Source organism: Colletotrichum fioriniae (assembly GCF_027942845.1).
Source record: "Colletotrichum fioriniae strain IMI 355084 chromosome Unknown scaffold_2, whole genome shotgun sequence".
Taxonomy (NCBI): domain Eukaryota; kingdom Fungi; phylum Ascomycota; class Sordariomycetes; order Glomerellales; family Glomerellaceae; genus Colletotrichum; species Colletotrichum fioriniae.
In genome coordinates, this window is record NW_027076838.1 from 2,731,451 (window position 1) to 2,750,228 (window position 18,778).

An 18,778-nucleotide genomic window follows, 5' to 3' on the forward strand; every position below is an offset into this window, starting at 1 on the left:
TCCTCCTCCCGCTATCCATCAGGGGGATTTCCAGCAATTCGCAGATTCACATCGACAAGAAGCACTTGGAATACCAGATTCTACTTCTTCGCCCTTTTTTCTTCAAGAAATTCGGGAACTAGGTACGTGGTGTTGTTCTATTTTCACGCCAAAATCATCACCAAGCACCTTCTTTGGCTTCATTTTTCACGTTCCCATCCATATTACTCTTCACACAATACTTTTCAGATTGACCCCTCTCTTTTGTCTCCTTCTGCTGCGAACCATTGTCTTTTATCTTGATTTCACTGCTCTTGTTCTCCTGAGCAAATTTCACCATCGACTGTCATCCTCGTCACGGTCTAAATTTCATCGAGTGATCGCTTTCATCGCACTGCTTTTATCGTCCCGACCTTTTATTTCTCAGATACCTCGTCCGAACAAAGCCTCCATCGCAAGTTTTCTGTTCTACTACTCGTATTCATGTACCCTTTCCGTCTCTACATTTGAGCATCAGAAGATTCTTTACGGTCTGGGAGAGACTGTCTATTCTGAGTGGTACGTTCAAGCGCATTTGCAAGTGCGGGTGCTTGAATCGCATTTCTTGGTTTTCTTTTTCTTCATGTTATGTCGAGTTCAAGAGGCGAGAGCCACCTTCAAGTGTGCACCAAATCTGGCCCCTTTTCTTCAATACAGAAACAGCGAGTGCTCGTCTCTGCTCCTGCTTCAGGAGCTATGCTTGGTTCAAGAAGCTTCATGCCAGTCCTGTTCAATTCAGAATGGCGAGAGCTGGTCTTTGATCTTGCTAGTATTGTTAATTTGAGACGGCGAGTGCTAGTCTTGTTCAAAGTCAGACGACGAGAGCCAGCCTCTGATCCCGTCGGTCTTGTTCAAATTGAGACGGCAAGTGCCAGTCTTTGATCCCGCCCGTCTTGTTCAAGTTTGGACGACGAGAGCTAGTCTCTGGTCCCGCTTGATATGAGACGGTGAGAACCAGCTCCTGATCTCGCCAGTCTTGTTCGACTTGAGACGGCGAGAGCTAGGATCTGATTCTGCCGTTCTTCTGGATTTGGGACGGCGGGAGCTGTTCCCTGCTCTCGCCTATCCTGTCAACTTATAATGGCGAGAGCTACTCTCTGTTCCCGCCAATTCTGTTCAATCAGGAATGGCGGGAGCCAGTCTCTGCTCTCGCCCTATTAGTCCTATAGCTGAGGAAGGGCAACAGCCCTGGGCTTCTTGTACTCGCTCTTCTCTTCTCTTCTCCATTCTCTTCTCTGGAACTCAAACTCTTCCTCCTTTCCTCTACAAACACATCGACAGCCTTGGTCTACTCTTACTTACTTTTCAATACAGAAGCAATCTAGTTCCTTGGATTGGTGATACGATCTATCTGCCAGAGCAGCAATTCAGCAGCATACGCCACTCCAAGAGTCTTTTGGCTGTATTCAGGACACACAGTGAGCCATTACCTGAAAAGCCACAAGTTCTTGGAGAGAATCCCTTATTGACGAAGCCTGTCTCATAAGATCCAAAAAACACACAATAACCCGTCTCTTCCCCGTGGTCTTCAGCATCAACAGCTGACCTCTCAACTTGAGCTCAATCCGTGGTACTTTGGTAAGTCATTCACCCCCATCCATCGAGTGAGGCTTGTCCTTTGCGAAAGGATCGGGGTCACAAATCGGACGGGAGTCTCAGCATTAAATTGCCGCCGTTCTCCCGGGCCAATGGGCAGTTGGTCGGCGACGACATGTTCAGGCCGGGGCCTTGAGGGTCCGAATTGCCGGTGCCTTCCTCAAAGCGACATTGCCCCTTTCCGTCAGGTGACAAGACCGGGACTTGCCTCTGCTCTTTCCACAGGTTTCATATCTGTTGAGAAAGCGCCGATATCATAGCTTCCATCATTTCTGAAGTTTCTGTCACTGACGAATTCATTTCGCAGGAAAGAGTACCTAAACCTCAAGAACCACCTCTTGCCAGATTTCGATCTCACACCAGCGTACCTTCTCCGTTCATTTTGGGACGGCAGGCTTGTTGTTACTATGGATAACATCATTCTTCCCGTCTTTCCGAAATGGCTCCCAGACGTCAGGCAGCTCTTGCTGCTCAAGCCGTGAGTACATCCCTTCTCCTATCTGGAGTCTATGCCCACCCTCTTGGATGGTACATCAGTCGTTGTCGATACATCCGTTCTTTCGTCGGATGTCCTCAATCATCGACATTCCTCCTCCCATCACAGCCCCCTTTGCTTCCACTGTCACCTCCCATTTGCACTGAGCATTTCGACTTCACTCCTTGGCTTTCATTACTGGGTGCTGCCCTTTCTCTGTCTGCTGATATTCGAAATATCCGTCGTTCTCTTCCTCCCCTCGTTTTGTGTTTTGGTTACTACGAGCAAACAAGCCTGTCTTCCATCCCACTCGCTCTGTTTAGACCATGGAAAGACGGCTAGTCAGTAACGACTGGCTTCATGCATTAACTAGGGGCTACAAATGCTGACTCTGAACAGAACATGGCCGCCGTTGCAGCCCACGAGGCCGACGATGTCATGCCGGTCAAAATCCTCAAAGCACCCAAGACCAAGCAGCTCAAGCCTATCAAGATTGAGAAGTCGTCCATTGTCAAGACCAGCGGCAAGACCCCTGGCTCCAAGAACCCACCCGACGACCCCAAGCCCTCGGGCAGTCCTGGAATTCCCCTCGTCTGCCTTGTCTGCACGAACACCCCGCGCTTCTCCGACCTCTCCCATCTCCTGACCCACCTCAGTTCCAAGGGCCACCTTCAGACTCACAACGATGTGAGAATCCGCGCCACTCAGGATCTCGCCGCCGCAGAGAAAGTTACCACCTACGATAAGTGGTACAAGGACTATGGTATCGAGCGTATGCTTGCAGAGCGCCTCAAGGCCAAGGATGAGAAGGCGAGAGGCATCTCGCGACCTGGACAGGGAACTTCTCAAGTAGGCACCCTCTCGAGCAAAGACTTTTCATGTGCTGACTGTGACAGACTCTCAAGAGAAAGAAGGCTCGTTCGACCCTTGTCAAGCGTGAGGCTGATGACTCCATGTTCACGCCTCCTCCCACCGGTCGACTTCTTGGCCAGCAGCAGGCCATCACATACTACGGTGACAACGATGATTTGGCCTCGGCCTCGACTCCCACCGATGATGCCATTGAGTGGGGTCCCGACGACTTGGAGTCTGCTCGACTCAAGGGAACTGTTTGGCCGGGCATGGGTATCTTTGATGCCGCCACCCCTGACCAGAAGAAGCAGCGCAACCAGCGCAAGGACGCCTCTGTGCTTCGAAAGATGGAGCTTTCGTCTCAGGCGATCACCACCTTGGAGATTGTGGCCAATCTGGACTTGGAGTTCGAGAGAGCTCGTGATGTCTATGATCCACCTTCCGTCGAGGGAAGTCCGGTTAGTCAAAGCATATGCCACGAGGCAGAGAAGTAATTGGCTAATCACTTTAACCGCTCAAACAGGTTGTCAAGAAGTCTAGACGTCGTCAGAGACGTAGCGGTGCCGCAGAGGACGATGGCAATGCCTCGGGAGTTGTTGTCAAGGAGGAGCTCGCTGACGAAGCCGCTCACCGTGCATCTTCTGCTTTGGCTATGCAGTTTCAGAATGGCTTCTACAAGCAGGAAGAAATCTCGGAGCTCGACAGCGAGTCTCTCTCGGAGAAGTTCGATGTCACGAGCGACATCGCTAGCACCGCCGATGGTGACAGCGATACTCTCGGCTATGCTGGGATGGTCGATCTTGATGAATCTCACAAGGAAGTGGGAGGCCCCGACCAGGGTCCTAACGAGAGGTTCTTCACCGTTACTGGCCACGTTCCCGACGTATTCCAAGGTGGCAGCGGTGCCGGTAAGTTCCTGTACTACATCCGTCTTCCTGCCCACCCACTGACTCCGATTATAGGCACCAAGGTTTCGACTGCGGTCAAGGATGAGCCTAGGTCCATCCCCGAAAGCTCTCATCATGTTAGTAATGTTGTGTATTAACCCCTATGTGCGCAGATTCGACGTCCGCAATCGTATGCCCCTCCGGTCGATGAACGCGAACTCGAATCTGAGCATGGCCTCTCCTACTCCGGCTGCAAAGCAGCTTTCACGTCGAACGTTCACAGGAAAGGAAAATAACAATGGTGTACAGGAACACAAGATGACCAGCGCTGACTTCTATGGTGTCAACAACACCCACTTGAACCAGGCCGGAATGAGCACTGCCATCAATATGGACCCCAACATCTACAACGGATACGCGATGCCTGACATGTATCACCTCAACCAGGTCTGGGGTAACCCGATGTTGCGCGCCGCCCACCATGGCTTCAACCCCATCAATGCCAATCACAACCATCAGCAGATGATGTTTTCTCAGCAGATGCCCATGATGAACACATTCGGCACCGGCCACCATGACCACGCTCAGGGCTCGGGCGTGTACCAGAATGGACATGGGGCCTAGTTGCGCAACTCGATAACGTTCCCGTTGGTGATATGGGTTCATCATAAGCCACCACGGCGGGAAAGTTGGGTATGCGGATCTGGGGTTTCAAAAGACTCTTTATCTGAGCTTCGTTCTTCAATTTCTTTCTTTTCAAGTAAGTCTGATTTTCTGGCGAAGACGGAATTCGGCAGTACTGATACTCCACAGTTGTTCGAGTAGATACGCAATCTTCTCCTGCGTTCCTTTACATCACCAGACCACTTTTGAGATTGGGGCGACGTGTGGCGAGCTTTCCTCTAGGAACGACTAACTCGCTTGCGGATACTCGCTCAATGGCGTCGGGGTGGAACACAGGGTAGTTAGGAGGGCGAGAATAGGACACATGCTGCTAGGCTTGCTTGATACTTGCAAGCAAGAAATCATGGGGAATGTGGCGGAACATCCATACGCGGTGGCACTGCAAAGAGCCCCGCCAGGTTTCTAGGACTTTACCCATCAACTTTTCTTTTGTTTCGGGAGGCAAAGGAGGCTATAGATAACGCACTTTTCGGTCTTTCGCAGTCATACCGCGTCAACTAGGCACACCAGACGCACTTTCGAGAAATAACACAAGGATTCATAGTACAGATGGTTACTTTTAATTGTCCGTGATGTGCTTGTTTACAATTGCTCAATGTTTGAGACCAAATGATCAAGCTGGTCGGGATTTGTCTCGAGTACTTCGGCGAGAAGACGAGCGGTGCCCCTTAACCTCCGGACCTTTACGTCCTGCTCCATCTCGCGCGACCTCTGCGAGGCAACATCGATGACCTTGCGGGGTATGCGGGCCAGACGAGCTACATTGAGTCCATATGACCTGTGAGCAACACCCTCTCCAACTTCGTACAGGAACGTAATCTCTTCATCGGCACCTGCCTCATCATCCTCCGCATCGACGTCGCCTTCCTCGGTCCCGGCTCTGCGAGTGGCGGTGAAGCGCATGTGGACGTTCTTGACGAGGCCTTCGCCGATGCCCTCCGCCAGGCGGGCGAGGTTCTGGTAGTGGGTGATGAAGAGGGTGAGACACCTATTCTCGCGGACGACGTGGTCGAGCACGGCGTGAGCGATGGCGGCGCCGTCGTGGGTGGAGGTGCCTCTGCCCAGCTCGTCGAGGATGACGAGGGAGCGCGGGGTGGCGGCGCGTAGGATGCGTGCCGTCTCCGTGACCTCGACCATGAAGGTCGATTCGCCGGCGGCAAGGTTGTCGCGGGCGCCCATACGGACGTGGATTGCGTCGGTGAGGGTTAGTGATAACGCGTCGGCGGGGACGAAGGAGCCTATCTGGGCGAGGAGGACGAGGAGGGCGACGGCGCGGACGAAGGAGGATTTGCCGCCCATGTTGGGGCCCGTGATGAGGTGGGCTAGCGGGGAAGGGGAGGCGAGGGTTGTGGTGAAAGGGATGTAGGGGTCTGAGAGGGTGTGTTCTGCGATGGGGTGGCGGCCTTGGGCGATGGAGATTGTGGGTTTGTTCGTGGTGGAGGGGAGGAAGGTTGGTTTGCTGTAGCCCGGGAGAGCGGCGACGCGTGAGAGAGAGAGGAGACAGTCGAGGGTTGCGAGGGAGGACACGGCGTCGCGGAGGGGTTGGTAGGCGTCTGCTATTGTGCAAAGGAGGGCGGAGAAGGCAGCGTCGCAGGCAGCGGCGAGGGCTTCGCGGTGCTGGTCGCGCTCGGCGATGAGGCGGACGACGGCGGGTGTGTGGAAGCGGGAGAGTTTCTTTGTGCCCGAGATTTTGACCCACGAGGCCGGGACGGATTTGAGGTCCGTGTTGGGCACCTCGATGAGGAACTCGATACCCGAGACGGTGACGTAGTCGACGGGTTTCTTGCGTTTGAGGGAGGCGGCGGCGTCGGCGCGGTGCTCGTCGAGGGATTGTTCGACCGAGACGATGCCCATCTTGTGGTCTTCAATGTCTTCGGTCTGTTCTGATTCGCGGAAGAAGTTGTACTTGTCGTCCTTGCGAGCGGCCTCGGGATTGATCTTGTCGAGGTGGGAGACGACGAGGTCGAGGATTTGGGGGAGGGAGAGGACGGCGGAGGCGATGAGGGGGGAGGTGAAGCCCGTCGCCTCGGCAGATTTGACGGTTGGGTATTGCATGGCAATGCGTTGGAGGGTCTGAAGGACGGATAGGAGTTCAGGGCGGGTGCATTTGCCGTAGTAGATGCGAATGAGGCTGCGCTCGAGATCCGTCTTTGTGCCGGCGAGGAGGGTCTCTAGGCGGTCGACCTTTGCGGAGGATTGCTCGTCAACGAGTTCCTGGACGGCGGCGACACGCTCCTCGAGACGGGCGACGTCGAGTAGGGGCCGGCCGACCCATTTGCGGAGGAGGCGCTGGCCGAAGCGGGTGGTGGTCTTGTCCAGGGCCCAGAAGAGGGAGCCGCGCTCCGAGTGGTCGGTGGCGTTGCGGTAGACCTCAAGGGCCTCGAGGGTCGTTCCGTTGAGGAGCATGTGCTGACGTGCGGAGAAGCTGGTGAAGTTCTTCGTGAGGTCAAACACGTGCTCGAGGCTGTATTCCTTGAGGTGGCTGATCATGGCCGAGAGGCAGATGGTGACGGGCTCGGGCAGGTGGAGGATGCGCTCCAGGAGAGCGGAGGCGTCGGCGTCCGGGGTCTGCTGTAGCTTATCGGCGTAGAATTGGGTGACATGGGAGTAGGCCTCGGCGGCCATGGTCTTTGTTCGGGGAACGCGCTCGACGCGGCTGCGGTCTCCAAAGACGTTTGTGCTGCTCCCCGAGAGGTGCTGGATGAGCTTGTCCGACCCTTTTGTAAGGTCGCCGACGATGACGAATTCGCACGGCGAGATGTGCAGCAGCCGAGTCTCGATCTCGCTGCGCATGAAGCCGTCTTCGAATGTGTCGTAGATGATGTCTCCCGTGGTCGGTTGTACGGCTACTATGCCGACGTCGACCTTCTCGTCGGTGCCCTGCCCCTTGGTGGGAGTTTCCGTGATACAGAGCAGATAACCACCCGAAGGGGCGCCGCCGTCACCACCTGTTTCGAGTTCACCATTCTCGTCAATGTAGGTGCCTTTTGTGTAGACATTGGTCAACTTCCGGACAAACGGGGCGTTGCGGTTGTCGCCGGCCTTCTTCAACGCGGCTGTTTCGATCTGGCGGACCACGCCGACCTTGTGACCAGCAGCAACGAGGCGCTTGGCATGAACGGGCAGACGATGTACCGGAATGCTCGCAGAGGCGAACTTTTCCAGATGTGCTTCAGAGGGATGCTCATCATAGCGGTACTTGCCAGGTATGCACACGATGCTGAGCTCTTTGGCGGCAATACGGGCATCTTCGCCAAAGAATCGGAACTTGTAGCCCACCTCTACAATAAGGACTGTATCCAGATGTTTCCGCTTGATGTCTAGGAACTGGATCTCCATGGGAGTGAGCTTCTTGTTCGCTCTCGCACCACCCTTCTTCGCCTTGGGCGGCGGCGGGGCTTCGTCTTCGTCTTCTTCTCCTTCACCCTCCTCCCCCTCGGCAGCTTCGTTGTCGTCTTCCCTCCGGCGCCGCCATAGCATGCTGTCCGGATGGCCCAGCTTCTTGACAAACTTCTTGTGTAGCTCCTCCTTGCGTTGCTTCGTGGACGGGTCTTGGTCCTCTTCGTCCTCCTCCTCGTTCACGTCTGAATTCTGGCTGTAGGCAAACCGTCCCGTCCTAGCGGAAACTGCAGATGCCTTGGACTTGGGCTCAGACTCGGCGGCCGGCTTGTCTCCTGATGTGAAGAAGGAGCTCTTGCCCTGATCCGCAGCATTGGCCTTGCCCTCGTGGTCACTCTTTGCTCTCTTGGTGTTCTTATCCGGCCCATTATTGCCCCTATCCGTGTCCTCCTCCAGGGGACGCTTGCGCGAGGAATCCGGCGACTCGGGCGGGCTCGTTCGTGCTTCGGACTGTGACTTTTGGAAGGCAGCGGCGAGGCCATTGACGGTCTTTGGCTGGAAGAAGTTTGTGAGCGACTGCTGCTTCTTTTCGGGCGGTTTTGATTTGGGCGCCATGTTGGACCAGAGGTGCTCGTGGGAGCTGGCGGCCTCTTTTGGGGTATTGGGAGACGATGCGAAATGGTAGACGGGAGGTTTGAACGTCGTTGGTGATGTCAATTGGAGGCGACCACCCCCAGATTTCCTTCCATTTGGGTCGTCGCGTCTGCCGGGCGGGAGCGCGTTGAGAGGTTGCAGGGGTGGATCCACTCGAATTTGGAGCTTACAGGGGTCAAGGCCACTACATTTCCAGGGATGGCGCCCCTATCGCCATTTAAACTTTCTTTTTCTCAACGACGCGTTTTCGTTGCAACGGCATTAATTGGCGCGGCTTGTGCTCAATTTACTTAAGGTGATCAGGAGACTTTCTCGATCCAGACTTTGACTATTTGTGGAAAGGCTATGATTTGGGAAGGGGATTGTGTGGGAACCAAGTCCTGCTGGTGCCCCGTGTAAGTCAACTACCTTATGCCAGGTTCTTTTGCAACAACCATTCCAGACCGGCCTTTTGATCTCTTTGGTGTTTCTTGCTGAAGTCTGCTTGAGGGAACAGTGCCCAAAAGCCATGAGGTAGACCAGGATAGACATCCAGCTTGGTTGGTATCCCCGCATCCCTCCAAACCTGCTCCATGATAAGCGTGCAGTCTCGCACCGGATCCAGCCCGCAAGCCTGAAAGTACGTTCTCGGGAAGCCAGTCAGGTCCGGCGAGACAACAGGGTACGCCAGCGGACTTCTCGGGTCCGGCTTGTACATATCTTACACGATGTTACTCTGAGCCTCTATAATGCTTCTCGTCTTTAATGGTTCTTACCTCTGATGAACTCAATCGAGTCTGCAGTCACAACTGGGGCACTGGCATTCTGTTTCAGGCTCAAGAAACGGTCTCGGCACGTTTCGGGAACGGTGTCTTCGGTGACAGCTCCGGAAATGGACGAGAATATGCCCGTCAGCTTTGGCGCCTGTTTCTCGTCGAGCCTAAGGCGAGTTACACCCAACGCCAAGTCGGCGCCTGCGCTCTCGCCGCCGACGAGAAAGCCCTTTGATAGGTTGATTCCAAGGGATTTCGCGTTATCGACGGTCTGTCCCCCTGTTAGTCTCATTTGTAGGTATCAGTCAGGCCTTGCTCGCTGGGTGAGGTCTACCCATTTCACAACATCGAAGTAATCCTGCACGGGGACAGGAAAAGGGTGCTCTGGAGCCAAACGATAGTCCACATTCACCGCAATGCCACCGAGTGTTGTAAAGAGCTGGCAGAGGGGTCCTACGCCCTCCAAATCGCCAATGACGAACCCGCCACCGTGGAACGCCACCAGAACCGGGCAGCCATCATCGGCGACGACTCTAGGTTTGTGGATGCGAACGGCAATCGACGCCCCATCTCTCACGGTGATGTGGACGTCTTCTTCTACGTAGGACAGAGTAGAAGGGTCGGGTTTAGCGGCGAGCTTGGCCTCGAGGACCTTGGCCATGATACCTCGGATCTGTTTGATGTCTGTGTCCTTGTTCCATGCGCCGACCTTGATTGGGCTTTTCCGTTGGAGCTGCGAGAATTGTTAACATTGTGATGCGTTGAGCTCGTGTTGTGAATCACCTCTGTGAACTCAGCGTTGGGCTCGGCGAAAGCCAGTATTTCCTCAATGGACAACATTGCTACGGCTTCTAGTTCAATGTACCAGGTAACTACTCGGCAAGGCGAGACTCTGGTGAAGTTTTCTAAGGGAACAACTACGTTCATATTTATTCAGTTCAGAGCTGAGGAACCTCAGTCAAGTCCAACAATTTACCAGCCTGCCATTCATATGTGGCGTTGGGTGGAAGTCAGAACGGGGTAAATTCATGCCGACAACCTGCAGATCATTTTCAGCTTCAGCTGTCTTCCTAGCCTGTTAACATACTAACAAACGATGTGAACAACTTCCAGCCTCTCATACTAAGGTAGGTGCAGTCACTAGCGGTGAGTAGCGTCAGAAAAGCTCCCTTGATCTGGTGACGATCCGGTGTCCGATGTCCCCACTTTCCGGGGGAATCGGAGCCCCGCAACACGGAACGGTCCCCGTCAAAACGGTACCTCGGCGATGGATTTCGTTGACGTCTTGATTTCTTTGGACATTACAGCATGCATCGCCTCAAATCTCAGGAAATCCGAGCAGGCTGTGCCGCCGTACATGGAAATACATGAGACTGTGAGATGCATTGGATTGAGACAAGAAACTCAAGAATTAAGACGAGGCGCGAGATGAGCACCAACACACGTGACTATTCAAAGGCGTGATTGGGTCATGGCGCCGAAGTCTCCCGAAAATTAGAGTGACTGACAAATGCGACAGCTGTGGTGAGGTCAGTCAGCGAAAAAAAAAAGTGGTTCGATCATGACCACCTCAATATCCATCCTTTCCGCCATCCCAAATCTTGTCGCAAACCACCCACCGAACAGCCCGACACTCATTTCGCTCTCAAAATGGCATCTCAAGCTGCTGCTCTACGTAAGGAAAAAGATTCATCATTTTATGTCGCGCAATGGCTAACAGTCTTCGCCCACAGCCTCAATCGCCACCCCGGCCGCTGCGCCGGCTGCCGGCCAGGAAGCCTCCAAGCCCAAGGTGCGCAAAGAACCTCTCCGAACGTAGCTCGACGACTGTAGCACGGCGAACATATATACTGACGAGCCAACGCGGTTGTAGCCCTGCTGCGTGTGCAAGGACGAGAAGGCCAAGCGCGACGAGTGCATGCTCTTCTCCAACGCCGCCGACCCGTCCAAGGACTGCCTTTCCACGATCGACCAGTACCGAGCTTGCATGAAGGGATTCGGCTTCACTGTATAAGCGTCCGACAAGAGAGGGAGAAAGAGGGATCATAGGGCGAATCCATGCGACGATAGTTGTTGTGTACAGTAACGAACCGAGCATACTTCATCTGGCGTTGGGGAATAGAGAAATCATTTCGACTCTTCTAAGCCTTTTTTGCCTGAGAATCTGGTTTCCCGAGGACCCGCGTAGAAACGTAGACAGGCCTGGGGTTAAGACCGGCATATTTCAGTTGCTCAAGCCGTGAGGCCTTTCGTAATGTATTCGCATTGCTGCATTTTAGCGCAGGAGAAATATGGAGATACTGCACAGAGCAAGGAATAACTTACTACTAGTAGTCAGCAGGGCCGATGCCAGATTGTTCTTGCGGTCTCACAAGAAGGGAAACCTTGACCGCTGTGCTGATCTTGCACGTAGAGTGTCGGCGAAGTCGCAAAAGGCTGTGCAGGGCCAGCTGGAAGATTGAGAGATGAGGGGAGAAGCCAACATTTGGTTGAAATTGGTGCCGTTACCAGATGGCAGTATGGCAGTGGCTATGGGTTTTGGGCGTGCGAGAATTGCTCAGCCAATGTGCTCACCCTCAAGGTTCGAAAACGGGTGGGAGGCTTGATGGGCAAGGTAGCGAGGGCCGTGGATGGATGTAGATGGCACTGCCATGGTAGGCCATCGCTTCCTTCCATGGTTCACGGTTCCACACATTGAAGGCTCGATCCCATATAGGGGGGTCGAGGACCATTCCTGTCACCAACGGAGGCAGGCGCCTCACAGGCTTGTGAGGTCAGGTCAAAGTCCCGTTTGGCGGGATGGTTAGGGGCGAGTCGTCTCGGCGGTAGGCTCGTCCTCGCTAGGGTCAAGGTTCGATTCCCAGCATGTGCACCAGAGATGTAGCCCCCAGTTCAGCACCGGGGGGGTGAACTCTTTTGTCATTTTGCAGCCTTTTCTTGTATATACGATCTGAATACCCCAAATGGCCATTTATGCTGAAATAGACCCTCAGAAAGTGCGCACAGCAATCGTTTTGGGCGTGCGTATCGTAAACCACCGTCGGCGGGTTGAAATGGCGATATTGGACTGCTTCACCTCGGTCGACTCGGTGAGTGTCGGTGGGTCGGGTCTACCTCGGATGTAGATTGCAGATTGCAGGGATAAGCCACATTCCACGCCAGGGACCCCACCAGATTTTTTTCTCTGCGATAATGGCTTTGGCCTGCATCTCTTATCGCATCTCGAAAATTCCCATTTTCCATCACCACCGGTCGGCACCCGTCACAACGCAAAGATGGGTCTGGCACAGGCGAAGACGTGAGGCTCACTGTTTCCGTGCGAATATTCCTCGCCTCTTTGAATAACTAACTGAAAATCTTATTTTCTAGTCGCCGGAAGATCGGCAAGGATCCCAACAACACGAAATGGACCAAGGACCTCGACTCCTTTGGCCAGAAGATCCTGCGATCACAGGGTTGGGAACCCGGCCAGTACCTCGGTGCAAAGGACGCCGCGCACGCGGTGCATCATACCGCGGCCAATGCCTCCTTCATCCGCGTCGCCCTCAAGGACGACATGCTCGGTCTCGGTTTCAAGCAGGCAAGGGATGACAGGGTCACCGGCATGGACGTCTTCTCCGACCTCCTTGGACGCTTGAACGGCAAGTCCACCGAAGTCATTGCCAAGGAGCAGGAGGCTCGCACGGCACTGAAGAGCACGCTGTACTGCGACAACAAGTTTGGACCCATGCGCTTCGTCAGCGGTGGATTCCTTGTTGGCGACAAGATCAAGGAGGAACCCACGGCCGAGGCGAAAGAGAAGGACGACAGCGACAGTGACGACGTCAAGATGGAGGACGCCCCCGCGGCTACCGAATCGAGCAAAAAGTCGAAGAAGCGCAAGGCCGAGGAGTCGAGCGAAGACGATTCCTCCTCATCTGAGGACGAGAAGGCGAAAAAGAAGCGGAGGAAGGAAGAAAAGAAGGAGAAGAAGGAAAAGAAGCGCAGTAAATCAAAGTCTGCGGCCAAGGAGGATGCTTCCGAAGATACCCAGGATGAGACGGCAGAGAAGAAGGCGAAGAAGGACAAGAAGAAGAGCAAAAAGGCCAAGAAGGAGGCCGCCGACAACAGCGACGAAGACGAATCGTCAGACGACAAGTCGTCAAAGAAGAAGCGCAAGGGCGAGACGGATGCCGAGAAGGCTGCGAGGAAAGAGGAGAAGAAGCGTCGCAAGGAGGAGAAGCGTGCGAAGAAGGCGGCGGCGGCATCATCAGCGTCAACGACACCGACGGCTAGTGGTACGTCGACGCCGGTACTTAGAGGCCACCACGCCGTGAGATCACGGTGGATTGCGCAGAAGAGGATGGCGACTATGGATGACAAGGCATTGAACGCGGTACGTTTTGGTGCTGTTCGAACGCTCCTGGTGTAGATGTTGACTGACGTGTTTTACAGATTTTCATGGTCAAATCGCAATCTTGATAGACTAGCAAGTATTAGACAGTTAATGACATTTTCCGGGCCCTTTTCTTCCTTTCAAATTTACAGTTTCCTTATGCGATCTCAGTGTTTGGGCTACTAAGCTACTTGGTCAAGCTGCGCCGCTCCTGTCGCTTCCGATTGTATTGGCTTAGCTGGATCTATTCGCCTACGCAGCAACATATCACGCTGATTTTTTCTTGGACGAAAGAAGTCGGATACTCCATTCGAATCAATCCAGCCTAATGGCGCATACTTGGCTTCTGGGCAAAATGAAGTCAATGGGTCCAACCAAGGACCAAGTCCCGCTTCATCGTCGCCCGGCTTATGAAGGATTCGGAGGCCGCCCAGCCAAGTTGCCGGCACGAAGTTGCCGCTTCGCATCCGAATCTCACATAAGTACTTTGACCCAGATGCTCCTGGTGCTCCACCGTCAACTTCTTCAGTACACATTTATGGTTCAAATAGAAGCCTACGTTTGAAGGCTTTAGCCAGCGCACAACTAAAAAAAATAAAAAAAAAATCGTTTACTTACAACGAAGTGGGGAGCTCGATTAGAAACATGACTTCAACTCCAACCCCAATTCCACGACGAGAGCCTGTAGCAAGCAGCGATGGACCTAAATCGAATACCGCAGAACCACCGAAAACGAAGCCAAACACTCCCAATACTATACCAAGACAATACGTCGATGACTCCATGCCGTCCGAAAACTATTTCGCAACGTGGTACTTTCTCAACCTGGCAGCACTAGCGACAATCGGCAGCCTCTCCGTGAGGCCATCACCGTCCGGCGACGAAGACGCCAAGCTCCTCCTCGCCATCCCCACCACGATCTTCTTCTTCATCACAGGGGCTGGCGTGTTCGTCATGACGTACGGTGTCTGGCCCCGTACGGGCCATCAGCGAATCCTGAGCAGTATTTTGGGCTTTACTGCCACGCTCATTTACGGGATCACGGTCCCAAGCTGGACTGTTGGCGTGGGGCAGACTCTGGGGCGAGAGTTCTGTCTGCTGAGTGGGTTTCACGTCGGGTTCTGGATTGAGGGGGTGACGGGGCTCATGGGGCTGGTTCTCAAGGGCCTCAAGAACTCGAAGGAGGAGCCTCTGCCGAGGAAGATTCGTGCTGGTGGCGGCGAGAATGCGGCCAAGGCTGAGCCTTCCTCTTCGTCCAGCGCGGCTCAGAACCTTTGAGATCTCAAGATTGGACGCCACCCTCCAGGCGCCTTCAGGCTCACGCAAGGTTGGGATGCGGCTGGATTAAGTTTGTGGAAGAGACCATCGCGGTTACCCGTACATATATTGCGGATTTCCCCTCGTTTGTAGAGTGAGAAACGGATGGCCCATATCATCATTCTCCACAACCATTCCGGCCAGCACTATATATTCAAGCAGGTTCTGCTGTTCATATACCCAAGTCCACCAAAATCATAGCACTTCACTGCCAATTTGTGAATGCTAGACTCAGGACTCGCGCTGCATATCGGCCCTTTGACCGTATTACTGCCTCAAGAGCGATACACCACGACTCTACGTCGCTCTTCAAACATGGGACATAACACATTCTCCCACCCACCTCCCTGGACAACGAAGGAACCACCCAAATCCTCTACCGAGCAAGTTGAGTCAAACAAGGAGAGAGCCGAACAATTGTTATGGGCGCTCGTCATCAACTTCTCGAGCTGGGTCGTCTTGGCGGTCTTTGGCAGCGAACACTGCACACTTGAGTCGGAAGTGCTCTTTGTCATCTACGGCGTCTCCGCGATGATCGCATTCCCACTCTCGTACATCGCTATCCTGGCCCATTGGCCAAAAGATCCGAGAACCACATCTGGCATCATGACAGCCAGCATATTGGGCTACGGTATCGCAATGGTCCACTCGTTCGTCACCGGGCCCTGGCCGACCATCTTTTCCAGGCACTCCTACCACTTTTCTGGAGTTTACATCGGCTTCCTGATCGAGGCGGCAACAGGATGGTGCGACGGCGTAGCATCGATCATGGCAGAGAAGTTTAGCAAATGAGTCGGAGTCTACGGAATCAGAGAAGACCGCCCAAAAGCTTCGGCTAGTGAGCGCAGCCTCGCTTTCTTATTGGACAACCTCTGAGAATATGACACACGTTCCCGACTACGAGGACACTCTGGGACAATATCAGGCTCTATGGAGGTTGAAAAGAGGCAACTGTAATGAATCTCGGAAACTTGAGAGGCTTGCACGTCACGAGCAGGTTTCGGACGACGAAAAACGACCGACTGTTATCATCTGCGCTACTCTGTCTGGCTGTCTATCTCGGCGTACCCTTACAGAAACACATCGGTACATCCTCCGACGAAGTATTCTTTCCAAGGGCTTGGAGGAGGTAAAAATATATGGCTATTTTGTTGCCTAGGTACCTGCTTGCCCGACCAACCTGGTTAATCTCAAAATCACGTTCTTCATGTGGTTGACAAGAAGCTCTAAGGCAGTTCTGTTGAACTACATCACAGGCTTTGAATCTCCCAAGGTTGGAAGAAATAGTATGGCATCTCTAGTCTTAGTCCTCATTCAAAAAGCAAGTTTACGAAATTGATGGTATCTCGTGGCTAATTTCTACCGACGACTGTGAACCGTGTGATGTCTGCCTGATGATTCACCTTTGACACCCATACCTCTCACCGCCCGGCCTCACGCACACCACCCACCACCCGCCCTGTATAATTATCAAAAGGAAGTCATTCTGTCACCAAGGCCTGTGACGTAGCGGGGAATGTCACTTAGATGGGAATAGCCCCGCACTCATAGGTCCCGGGTTCGAGTCCCGTATTGTTCTTGTAAAAATCCTTGCATCGTTACACCTGGGGCTGGTAAGAGCCTCCTCGGATTTTTCGTAGGTTCCCTATTATGGGGAACCGAGCTTTTTGCATTCTTTTCTCACAAGTTGAAGTCCAATGGAACGACTAACCTTCGTTCGCCCTCAAGGTTGTTCCAGATGATAGGCCGTGTGGGCAGTTGGTGTATGACTGGAATCTATACGGGTGTTTAACTTTCTTATGATCGGCCGTCGTGGTCTGAGAACATAGAGCGGACTAACTTAGCGTTTATAACAGTGAGAAACGGACCATCCCGAATCACGTTCGAGTCTACCAGGTCCATGGACAATTGAAGTTGAACCCTTTTGACACATAGGCTTTCATCCCGGCCACGCCTTTGGCCATCTTGAGTTCGAGGTCCCATGGAAAAGCATGAATTAAGAAATATTTCTGAACACATCTTCCAGCTGTACTTTGAAGCATTCCTTACTTTTTTTTTTTGTGAGCGTTAGGTCATGGCCCGGTAGACTACGTCGTATTGAAGCAACTAATTAGAGGCCGAGACTCCTAACATCCCGAACAGAAGAGTCATCATGTAGCCGTCAGAAGTCACCCATTGCCAAAGCCGCAAACCGAAGCGTCGCAGTTCGTCCTAGAGTCAAATGGACCAAAGACACCCGTATGGCATGTCCAATCTCCGCTGGACTCTAATTGAGCGCAGAATCGTGGTACGCCCAAAGTCTAACGCAGATCAGAGAGGATCATGGCCCGGTAATGAAGGCATCTCCGACAGAAAACAAAAGCTGCAAAAGCTCAAAGACACGAGGTATCTCCGGTAGTAAGCTACGTGTGGTATATGAAGCAGGCTTCTTTCCTAGTTGTTAAACAGTCTTCGTCCATCCCATCTCACGTCCCATACTCCCATATCCCATACATCATCTTCGCAGTTCTGATCATCGCTTCAACTAACACTCGCCACTCTCTCTCAAGTCACCTTACACCTAAGCATTCAACCACGTATACCATCAGTATCAAAGATGGCCGCCACCCGTACTTACTTCGCGAGATACCCTCACGTCTGGCACGATCGCTCCACTCGTCCGAGACTCACTACCATGAGTCTCGAAACGATCGATGAGTCTCTCGAGGAAGTCGATGCTCTCAACACAGAGCAAGTCAAGACCATGCTCCAATCAGCCTCCAGGGCCGAAGCCATCACCAAGGCCCTATTCGAGCAGGTAAACGCTCCCGACAAGCCCGGAGAGAAGGAAACGGAGGAGGAAGAGTCTCACTCTTCTGCTGCAACCGACGTCGCGATTTCAGGATCCAATGGCCCTTCTACTTGGCCACCCACCACACCCGGCTGCATAGACTGTAATCTGTCCCCCTCTCCCAGCCACAACCACAGCAACAACATCGGCTGGACCTCCTTCGAAGACATCAACCTAGACGCCCGCACTCTCGCAGAATACGGCATCCGCAGCCCCCGCGTCAAATCGCGCCGCTCCCGCTTCCACTATGCCGACCACGAAGAAGAACCCCTCACCCGTAATGAGCCCTGGATCAAGAGGTTCTCGTACCTCGAAGACGGTATGGAGGCCGCGAGAGGGTTCCAGAGACGTGCGGACATGGTTGTTGATGTGGGCAACGTCAACGTTGGAGGCCTTCCAGCCGAAGCGGAGATTGAGGAGTTGGTTCTCCCGCCGCCTATACTGCCGCTGCCGCAGAAGACACCGGCACCGGTAGCGGCTCCTCATCTCGAGGAGGAGTTGGAGCGGTGGTCTTTGGATGTCAGTACCGCCGCGAAAGAGGATGAAGTAGAGGGTGAGATTACTCCGGAGGAGCATCTCTGCCTCTTCTGCCCCTCCGTCGTTGAGTCTGAAAGTGAAGAGGACTCGGAGTACAGCGAGGCCGACGAGGAGATTCGGCAAGAGCTGGAGGCGGTGAATTGGGACTTCGAGCAGTGGGCTCTGGGTGGCGAGAGTTCCGACACAGACGGCGAGGAGGCCACCGCCTCTACTGCCGCTGCGCCTGCCGCTCCCGCCGGACGGTGCGGAGGATTGGCCGCAGCGGAGACTGCGGAAATAGAGGGGGCGGAGGCGGAGGAGGAGGAGAGGGAGGAGGAGGAGGAGAAGAAGAAGGAAGACCCGGTGCTCAGTGCGGCTCTGTTGGCGAATTTCGCCGGAATCTCCTTCCTGATCGCGAGTATCGGGTTCGGACTCTAGCCGGGATCGCAGTGAGCGTGAGGCTTGAGCAGGGGAAGGTGGGAG

The 18,778-nt window shown here is 53.8% G+C and overlaps 7 protein-coding genes across 7 annotated transcripts; 5 read left to right on the forward strand and 2 right to left on the reverse strand.

Annotated features, from left to right (window-relative positions):
* Positions 1-2,491: 2,491 nt before the first annotated feature.
* N0V96_002553 (uncharacterized protein) lies at positions 2,492-4,452 on the forward strand (the record flags this gene model as incomplete). The annotated part of the gene is made up of 5 exons (XM_053187409.2): positions 2,492-2,938; positions 2,986-3,399; positions 3,465-3,849; positions 3,904-3,940; positions 4,002-4,452. 5 exons carry the CDS (start codon positions 2,492-2,494, stop codon positions 4,450-4,452), a joined length of 1,734 nt encoding a protein of 577 aa, XP_053054913.2.
* Positions 4,453-5,094: 642 nt separating this feature from the next.
* On the reverse strand, positions 5,095-8,466 carry MSH3 (Mismatch repair protein msh3; the record flags this gene model as incomplete). Its single annotated transcript, XM_053187408.2, has 1 exon — positions 5,095-8,466. The coding sequence occupies one exon, from the start codon at positions 8,464-8,466 to the stop codon at positions 5,095-5,097; it is 3,372 nt and encodes a 1,123-aa protein (XP_053054912.1).
* A 780-nt stretch (positions 8,467-9,246) lies between these two features.
* Positions 9,247-10,097, reverse strand: N0V96_002555 (uncharacterized protein; the record flags this gene model as incomplete). The annotated part of the gene is made up of 3 exons (XM_053187407.2): positions 9,247-9,528; positions 9,592-9,990; positions 10,041-10,097. The coding sequence occupies 3 exons, from the start codon at positions 10,095-10,097 to the stop codon at positions 9,247-9,249; spliced, it is 738 nt and encodes a 245-aa protein (XP_053054911.2).
* Positions 10,098-10,907: 810 nt separating this feature from the next.
* COX17 (Cytochrome c oxidase copper chaperone) lies at positions 10,908-11,271 on the forward strand (the record flags this gene model as incomplete). Its single annotated transcript, XM_053187406.1, has 3 exons — positions 10,908-10,932; positions 10,991-11,049; positions 11,131-11,271. The coding sequence occupies 3 exons, from the start codon at positions 10,908-10,910 to the stop codon at positions 11,269-11,271; spliced, it is 225 nt and encodes a 74-aa protein (XP_053054910.1).
* A 1,261-nt stretch (positions 11,272-12,532) lies between these two features.
* Positions 12,533-13,668, forward strand: PXR1 (telomerase inhibitor; the record flags this gene model as incomplete). The annotated part of the gene is made up of 2 exons (XM_053187405.2): positions 12,533-12,555; positions 12,627-13,668. The coding sequence occupies 2 exons, from the start codon at positions 12,533-12,535 to the stop codon at positions 13,666-13,668; spliced, it is 1,065 nt and encodes a 354-aa protein (XP_053054909.2).
* Positions 13,669-14,415: 747 nt separating this feature from the next.
* On the forward strand, positions 14,416-14,910 carry N0V96_002558 (uncharacterized protein; the record flags this gene model as incomplete). The annotated part of the gene is made up of 1 exon (XM_053187404.2): positions 14,416-14,910. One exon carries the CDS (start codon positions 14,416-14,418, stop codon positions 14,908-14,910), a length of 495 nt encoding a protein of 164 aa, XP_053054908.1.
* Positions 14,911-17,545: 2,635 nt separating this feature from the next.
* Positions 17,546-18,733, forward strand: N0V96_002559 (uncharacterized protein; the record flags this gene model as incomplete). The annotated part of the gene is made up of 1 exon (XM_053187403.2): positions 17,546-18,733. One exon carries the CDS (start codon positions 17,546-17,548, stop codon positions 18,731-18,733), a length of 1,188 nt encoding a protein of 395 aa, XP_053054907.2.
* Positions 18,734-18,778: the final 45 nt, after the last annotated feature.